Genomic DNA, 8,886 nt, shown 5'->3' on the forward strand with positions numbered 1-8,886 from the left:
TTTCATCATCTGGAGTTTGACCCCGAGGGGAGTATTTTCATCCTTCAGCCCTTGAAAGCATTCACTAGCATCTGAATATTGTTCTGAGTTTGTTGGAGCAGTGAAATCTGGTGAGAGAGAAGGGTGGAGGAAGGAAGGAGCTGTTGTATTTGGCGGCTGGACTCAGGTAGGGGAAACTGCTACAATCCCGGGAAAGAAGTGAAAAGTAGAAAGAGACGAGTTCCCACACGCAGCCAACGTCCACGGCTTTAACTGTGCTTGGGAAGCAAGACCCTGGGCCAGGGGTGTAACCTTGTTTTTGAAAACTAAATGTGTCTGAGACAGCTACAGAGTTTATTAATGGACTTGAGAGACTGCTCGAGTTTTTTTTTTTTTTTTTTTTTTTTTAAATCTTTTGTTTCTTTTTTTTTTTCTTTTTTGGATATCTTGAGTTCTTAAGTGCCGCGTCTACTCCTGGCTAATTTCTAAAAGAAAGACCTTCGCTTTGGCTTCTTCCCTAGGCCTCCTAGCTCCCCACGGATGGCAGAAACTTCTGGGTTAAGGCTGAGCGAACCACTGCCCACCGCCTCCACCCACCCCCAGCTAAGGCAAACCGGCAGGGGCGGTGCCCAGCCTCCCCCGCCCCCCCCCCAGCAAACGCTCCACGGCCTCCCCCACAGGCCGCGAGGTGGGGGCCACTGGGGAAGGCTGAGCTGGGGGCAGCTCGCCACTCCGGCTCTAAGCGAGCTGCTGGTGACCTTCGAGGTCCTCTGGTCTAGGCCCCCAGCTTCCCGGGCGAGGAGCCGGAGGTCGGGACTTAGGCGCAGCGGCGTGCCCACCAGCGCAGCGCGGGACCCCGAACCCCAGGCCCCGCCCCAGGTTCCCGGCCGTTTGGCTAGTTTGTCTTAATTTTAATTTCTCCGAGGCCAGCCAGAGCAGGTTTGTTGGCAGCAGTACACCTCTAGCAGTCACGCGACCAGCCAATCTCCCGGCGGCGCTTGGGGAGGCGGCGCGCTCGGGAACGCGGGGAGGAGGCGGAACCGCGCCGGGGCCACCTTAAGGCTGCGCTAGCCAGCCTCGGCGGGGCGGCTCCCGGCGCCGCAACCAATGGATCTCCTCCTCTGTTTAAATAGACTAGCCGTGTCAATCATTTTCTTCTTCGTCAGCCTCCCTTCCACCGCCATATTGGGCCACTAAAAAAGGGGGCTCCTCTTTTCGGGGTGTTTTTCGCCCCCTCCCCTGTCCCCGCTTGCTCACGGCTCCGCGACTCCGACGCCAACAAGGTTTGGAGAGCGTCTGGGTTCGCGGGACTCGCGGGCTTGCACCGCCCGGACTCGGACGGGCTTTGCCACCCCCTCCGCTTGCCTGGTCCCCTCCCCTCCCCGCCCTCCCACTCGCCAGTCCACTTGATCAGCGGAGACTCTCGGCGGCTGGGCAGGGGCTCCCCCGCAGCACCTTCCCGCAGACCCTGCGCGCTCCTGTAGCTCGGGCCGTGGCTCGTCCGGGTCTGTGTCTTTTGGCTCCGAGGGCAGTCGCTGGGCTCCCGAGTGGGGTTCGGGCTGCGTAGGGGCGTTTTGTTTTGTTTTGTTTTTGAGAGTACTAGAGAGGCGGCCTTACAGACCCGGGGGGAAGATGTCAAACGTGCGAATGTCTAACGGGAGCCCCAGCCTGGAGCGGATGGACTCCAGGCAGGCGGAGCACCCCAAGCCCTCGGCTTGCAGAAACCTCTTCGGCCCGGTGGACCACGAAGAGTTAACCCGGGACTTGGAGAAGCACTGCAGAGACATGGAAGAGGCGAGCCAGCTCAAGTGGAATTTCGATTTTCAGAATCACAAGCCCCTGGAGGGCAAGTACGAGTGGCAAGAGGTGGAGAAGGGCAGCTTGCCCGAGTTCTACTACAGACCCCCGCGGCCCCCCAAAGGCGCCTGCAAGGTGCCGGCTCAGGAGAGCCAGGATGTCAGCGGGAGCCGCCCGGCGGCGCCTTTTATTGGGGCTCCGGCTAACTCTGAGGACACGCACTTGGTAGACCCAAAGACTGATCCGTCCGACAGCCAGACGGGGTTAGCGGAGCAGTGCGCAGGAATAAGGAAGCGACCTGCAGCTGACGGTAATGGCCCCTTCCCAACCGTAGATTGTCTGTGTCTGGGGCCCCGCTTTCCCTGCTGGAGGGTGTTAACCTCAGTTTGCTTTCCGGCGTATTCTGATTTAGCTTTGGAAGAGCGAACTTTATTGGTCTTAGGTTTCCAGTGCTACCTGACCCTCTGCTTGTCTATTTGTAACTTTTAAGTCAGAAACTGGAGATGGTAAGATCCGATAATTTCCCTAATTTAAGACATCGCGGTCCCTCCCACTAGCCAGCCTTAGGTCTGTGACAAAGTTGGGATGTTTATCAATGGTCCGCCTCCTGGCTAGCGAGAGCGCTCTGGGGCGGAGAATGCACTTTCTGTTTTTTGAAAACAACCTCATTTTGTGCCCTTAAAGGCCATTTGGGATGACGGATCCAGGATTGTGGGTGGAAGTAGTGGGTTTTTTATCCCCTAAATATCGGGCCAACTTCTGCCATCCATTGTTTTTTCTATTAAAGATTGTGTGTTCTTTTTAAAAATTTCCCCCACTCTTAGATTCCTCTACTCAAAACAAAAGAGCCAACAGAACAGAAGAAAATGTTTCAGACGGTTCCCCGAATGCCGGTTCTGTGGAGCAGACGCCCAAGAAACCTGGCCTCAGAAGACGTCAGACGTAAACAGCTCGGTGGGTTTGATCAGTAAAGGAACACGCACTGGAACCCAGGGCCTTCAGAACTCACGATTCTTGATCTTACTGTTTGCTGGCAGATTAAAAGCCTGGGGGGTTTTGTTTTGTTTATACTTCGTGAGGTCAAAAAAGTAGCGATTGGGAAGGCTCGGAATCACTGGGGATACTGTAATTCTTCAAAGTTTCTTTGCCTGAAGATACTTTCTCTTGAAATAGTAGACCAGAGCAGCTACTGTAACCAAGGCCCCATCGGGTAGGAAAGTCATTTTTCTGTGAGTCCCACTGAAACATATAACAATGGGTTCTCTCCTCATCTGAACAAGAATTGGGGTACTCCCTCAGTCCCACTTCATGAGAATTAATTTCCCAGAGGTTCAGCTTGAGTCAGTAACATTTTTGAGCCATACATGGAAAAATGGCAAATACATAATTAAGTTTAAATTTTGAGGGGAATATTTGGTAGAAATTGCTCACCTTTGGGTGATGCAAGGGATTAGAGATGTGAATAGGGTGCTATGTTGTGTTCTATCTTTGACATTTTCATAAACGCTCACTTTACCTGTTCTAGAGAGTTTGTAGAGAGAAGGAATCAGTATTTACAAAAAACAAAATGGAAAGATAAAAAAATTACTAAAGTTTCTCAATTTCTGGGAACATTGAAGTTGCAAAGCAGAAGTTAAATTAACTCTGTCAGTAAGCAGTCCATGAACACGTCAGCCAGTGTATGCTAATTGTGCTGTAATAGGGTGATTTCGATATTTGTAGGGGAAATGGGTAGTAAATATCAAGACTGGTGACCGTGGGTCAACCCAGCACAAAGGAAGTGGAGATTTTTCTGTACTCAAGAATCTGATCACCGTTAATAGCTAATTTGAATAATTCAGCCCCCAAATATACATGGATTAGCTAGTCATAATTATCGAATTAACATACATATTAACAGTTTGTTAGCGTCTCATAGACCAAGACTGTGACCTCTTTCTTTTTTAAAGCACATACATAGCTTAGCATATGAGGTGATCTTAATAAATATTGATGTTAACTTATTAAGTCCTCATTTATAAAAATTTTAACAGGGATTAAGGTGGGATTCAGGTTTGTTGTGTCTTTAAATTGTGTATTCGATTTCACTATACCTTGTATTTTTCAGAGCTTATCCAAAACGGTACTATAGAACCTCTGTTTCATAGCACCATATGAAGTGAGAAAATTAGGTGAAAATTTTCCCGAAGCAACCTTAACACTCGCAGCTCCTGTTGGTTTGTGACTTGTAACCTAGCTCATCAGATGAGCCACGAGAATCAGACCTGGATTTTGATCTGGCCCCATTCTGACATGCAGAGAGGCATTTGTTAGTAATATTGCCAGTTCAAAGAATACTAGAAATATTAGTAAGAACTTACTCAAAAGAATTCATGAGTAAATTCTGCGTATGAATAAAAAAATATTTTGAAAATGATGTTAATAAAATTTTCTTCTGGAAGGCCTTTGTAATTTTTATTCCCAATCATTTTTCAAATTTAGAAAATTTACTGTCACAGGAGAGAAATAATTTTTTAAATTTTAAAAAAATTTAATTTTTTAAATAAAAAATTTGTAAATTTTTACCCTTAATTATTACAGTTTCCTAATTTTCCTGTTTCTTTCCCACTTGTCTGTGACCTAGATTCTTTAGACTAGGGTTTCTCAACCTCTACACTACTGACATTTTGGGCGGAGTAATTCTTTGTTGTAGGAAACTGCCCTGTGCGTTTTAGATTGTTTGGCAGTATCCCTGGCCTTTCCCACTAGATGCCAGCAACATCTTCTACCCCAGTGTGACAACCTAAAATGTCTCCAGACATTGCCAAATGTTCCCTGGGGGCAAGGGCAACACTGCCCACTGTTAAGAACCACTGCTCTAGACAAAAGTACACACATCGGAGAGAGAAAAAAAATCCAGTTAAGAGAATATTAGGTGGAGATGAGTGTAGTCATCAAACTTAAGAGTACATACGTTTTTTCCCATCAAGTTTATTTCCACACTAACGTACTGATAAAATAATTCCTGTAGTCTATTGGTAACATTACTCTAGTGGTTTTCCTCTAATTCTTCTGTCTTGTTTTCTTTTGCAGGATTAAGAATGTTTCCTTGTTTATCAGATACATCACTGCTTGATGAAGCAAGGAAGATAGACATGACAATTTTTAAAATACATATCGCTGACTTCATGGAATGGACGTCCTGTATAAGCACTGAGAAGCAACAACACAATAACACTAAAATTTTAGGCACTCTTAAATGATCTGCCTCTAAAAGCATTGGATGTAGCATTATGCAATTAGGTTTTTCCTTATTTGCTTCATTGTACTACCTGTGTATATAGTTTTTACCTTTTATGTAGCACATAAACTTTGGGGAAGGGAGGGTGGGGTGGGGCTGAGGAACTCACATGGAGGGGGGGTATGAAGAGCTTGCTTTGATTTACAGCAAGTAGATAAATATTTGACTTGCATGAAGAGACGCAATTTTGGGGAAGGGTGTTTTCTTTAAAGATGTAATGTCCCTTTCAGAGATGGCTGATACTTCATTTAAAAAATTGCCAAAATTTGAACACTGGCTAAAGATAATTGCTCTTTATTTTTATAGGAAGTTTATTCTCACTTGGTGATCTGGTGATCTCCTAAGTTATCTAAATTGTTAGATAGCTGCATATGGCTTTTTTAAAAAAGCAACAATCTACCCTGAGTGCCCTCCACAGCCTCTCTTAAAGTTGGAATTTCACAGTTAATTATTTAGCAGATTGGTAATCACTCCAGGTGGTTTGGGCCAAAAATCCGAGGTGCTTGGGGGCAGTTTTGAATGTTCAGAATTGACCATCTGCTTTTATTCAATTCGTTGACAAAATTTCTTCATTTTCTTTTCATTTTGAGCTGTGTAAGCACAATCAAAATAATTCTAAATTCCTCGATATTTTTAAAGATCTGTAATTTCACATTAAAAAATGAAATAATTTTTAATTTAAAGCTTCCTACTCTGTCCATTTATCCAAAGGAAAGTGGTATTTTTAAAGAAAGGTTCATGCAGAGAAAATCATACTTGTAGGATAAGTGAAAAGGATACTACATCTTTAAACAGTATTTCTTTGCCTGTGTATGAAAAAACCATTTGAAGTGTACCTGTGTACATAACTCTGTAAAAACACTGAAAAATTATACTAACTTATTTATGTTAAAAGATTTTTTTTTTTTTAATCTAGACAATATACAAGCCAAAGTGGCATGTTTTGTGCATTTGTAAATGCTGTACTGGGTAGAATAGGTTTTCTTCCTCTTTTGTTAAATAATATGGCTATGCTTAAAAGGTTGCATACTGAGCCAAGTATAATTTTTTGTAATGTGTGAAAAGAATGCCAATTATTGTTACACATTAAGCAATCAATAAAGAAAACTTCCATAGCTATTCATTGAGTCAAATGGTAATGTGCTTTAGCAAACGAGGTGTTTGACCTGGCATTCTAGTCATATTTACACAAATGTAAATGTGAAGTGGTAAATTTCTAGGTAATTCAGGCCCACAACCCAGATGATGTTTTATGTAGTCCGTATGTAGTTAGCAGTTAGTGTTTTCCACTTAGCTCTGTGTGGGTGGACAAAACTTTAGAAGGTGAAAATGGAAAAGCTACATTTTCATATGAATATGATTGTCAAAGTCTGCATTAGTGAAAATGTCTTCTAGGATATGAACATGTCAGAACCAAAAAATCCTTACATAAGTGTAGACTGATACACATTTGGAGGATTGAAAATGAAAGTAACATGGTGACTTCTCTGTATTTACACACGAGAAGTGTTATGAGGAATTAAAGCAATTGTTTGGACCATCTAATATATAAATCTTGCTTAAAATATTCACACAGGGGCCCTTAAGAAATTGGTGTGCACTCTACACTAGGTAGTTATTTTTGAAATTTAACTGGTTTTCATATAAAAATTATTTCAATTTCTAAATGTCCTTGTTATAATCTACACAACCCAAAATTGGCTAATGTAAGTAACCAAATCTGAGGGTTTTGAGTCTCCATATCCATACAGCAGATATGTATTTTTTACCGAAGGAAAAAAGTATAAGAGAAAGCATTTTTAAAGTCAGATTACTAAAATGATTTCCTGTAGTTCCACATTTAAAAAAATGTGTTTAAGGTGTAATAGTAAATTAGCTGTAGGACTTATTTACTCTAGAAGTGGGTAAATCGTAAAAATCCGGATTTGGGTTAAATTGTTTTGCTCAAATATCTACATTTCCATTCATCGTACCCCAAAAGGAGCTCTCAAATAATAGTTTCAACAGTTTTTGACCCTAAGATTTTTTTTTTTTTTTTTGAGCAGGTTGGACTCCGGCCTCCTGGAAGGGAAATATAGGTCCTTTAGTGGCTGGTCCACATCCTTCAAGTAGGTATTATTTTAATGAAAGACTAAAGGTGTTTTGTGATTTTGTTTAAAACTCGCATCCAAGAGTGTTTTTCAGAAACAGACTGAGGGAGCAAGAAAAACAATTCGAAATGGGGAGGAAGGAGTGGAGGGTCAGAGAATAATGAAAGTTCCTCTGAGTAAAAAAAAGATAATTCAGAAAGTATCTCTAACAGTGGAAAAAATATCACCTGAATCGCTGCAGGCACCCCAATCTCCTTTCGTAAAGAGGTCTCTTTAAAGAGAATTTTGAGAGATTGCATTTTAGGGAATGCGGGCCAGGGAGAAGTGGATGCTCGCCGCGCCAGGCACGTTCACAGGAACGCAGCCTCGAGTCACCGTATCCTTCGTCCTGTACCTGCCTGTGTCAAGCTTCCAAAAGTGACCCACAGTTCAGCGCGTCCTTCCCCGCGACCAGGTTTGCTGGGGCCGCCGCGAAAGTCCCTTTGCGGGGATGCGGCCGCCCGCGCCTGCCACCCCTGGCCCGGCTACCCAGGCCACTGCGCCGTCGTCTCCCCAAACGGCCCCGCAGTCCCGCGCCTGCCTGCCGCGGCAATTGCAAGGTCGGGCTGGCTGGTGCCTCGGGACGAAAAGGCCATCAAGTCTTGCTCCCCATCTGTAACGTGCAGACCCCGCACTGCCCCCCGTCGTCGCGCAGAGTTCCCGCGCCCGGGCGCCCGCAGGCCGCGCAGGGCGGCCGCGCCTCCGCCACACAGCTGGGCTGGGCGGTTTCTCAGAAACTTTTCTCCCTCATCCTCTCCTCTGCGCTGAGATAGCAGCGAAAGCCCCCACTCCTCTCCACAAACGGACGCTCCTCTTGAGTAACCGGCCGCCTCCTGGGCCGTGGGGATATCCGAGCTAAGAGGAGCGCCGTCCGGAGTTCGTGGACCCTCGGGCGCGGCAGCCCGCTCCCACCCCTACGCCGGGCTCCAATGATCCGCAGCCCCGCGCATTTCGAAAGCCCGCCCGGCTCGCCCGCGCCCGAGGAGGGCCACAGCGGCGCGCAGCCCGGGCCCAGCGCCACTGCCGCCCGCGGGGGTCCCCTGCGCCCTCACCCCCGCTCGGCAACGTCCCCCCATCGCACCCCCGGCTGCCCGGCGCGAGGGCCTGGGACGGGGAAATGAGGACTTGGGGGCGTGCTTGGGGGACTTCGGGAACGTGGGCTTCACAGGCGGGGAGCGGGGCGAGCGGCCTCTCAGGCTGGGGTGCGCCCACCAACCCCGGCCTCACGGAGCGACTTCGGCGGAGGCCGGGGGACGCTGCCTTCGCCATTTCATCTTCATTATCACAGCGCCCACACTTGCTCTTCTCAAGCTCTTTGCACTGAAAAAGGTGATTCTAAAGCTCGTCTAGGATCTCGGGTCTGGTGTTCAGGGTCTAAATTTCTTTTTAAAACTTGCCGTGTCTTTCACCTGGGACACACCCTACGCCCACCCACCCCCTCTCCGCCAAAAGAAAGGTTAAAAAAAAAAATCCTACAGGCGCAGCTTAGGGTGGGGAAGGGGTCCACAATCCCGCTGGAAAACTTAAACGGCCACCTCCCGGATCGGGGCTGGCCTGGGGTGGGGTCCGCCGCAGGCCGACCCCGCGGAACCGAAAGTGCCGAGTAGACACGTAAGCCCCAGCCCCTCTGCCGCCGCCTGCGCGCCAGGCCTGTCACGCGTGGGGACACACGGCGGGCAGGCATCACAGAGAGCAGTACAA

At 46.8% G+C, this 8,886-nt stretch overlaps 1 protein-coding gene across 1 annotated transcript; it reads left to right on the plus strand.

The window, feature by feature from the left end:
- Positions 1–894: 894 nt before the first annotated feature.
- Positions 895–6,175, plus strand: CDKN1B (cyclin dependent kinase inhibitor 1B). The gene is made up of 3 exons (XM_017528060.1): positions 895–2,086; positions 2,601–2,730; positions 4,849–6,175. Exons 1-2 carry the CDS (start codon positions 1,612–1,614, stop codon positions 2,720–2,722), a joined length of 597 nt encoding a protein of 198 aa, XP_017383549.1. The 5' UTR covers positions 895–1,611; the 3' UTR covers positions 2,723–2,730; positions 4,849–6,175.
- The last annotated feature ends 2,711 nt before the right edge of the window (positions 6,176–8,886 follow it).

The sequence above is a fragment of the Cebus imitator genome, unplaced genomic scaffold (assembly GCF_001604975.1).
Source record: "Cebus imitator isolate Cc_AM_T3 unplaced genomic scaffold, Cebus_imitator-1.0 Scaffold2, whole genome shotgun sequence".
NCBI lineage: Eukaryota > Metazoa > Chordata > Mammalia > Primates > Cebidae > Cebus > Cebus imitator.

Bases quoted from the DNA above. Each gene is read 5' to 3' on its own strand.
- CDKN1B (XM_017528060.1), top strand. From the start codon at position 1,612: ATGTCAAACGTGCGAATGTCTAACGGGAGCCCCAGCCTGGAGCGGATG. The intron at 2,087-2,600 runs GTAATGGCCCCT...CCCCACTCTTAG, and splicing joins GAAGCGACCTGCAGCTGACG to ATTCCTCTACTCAAAACAAA.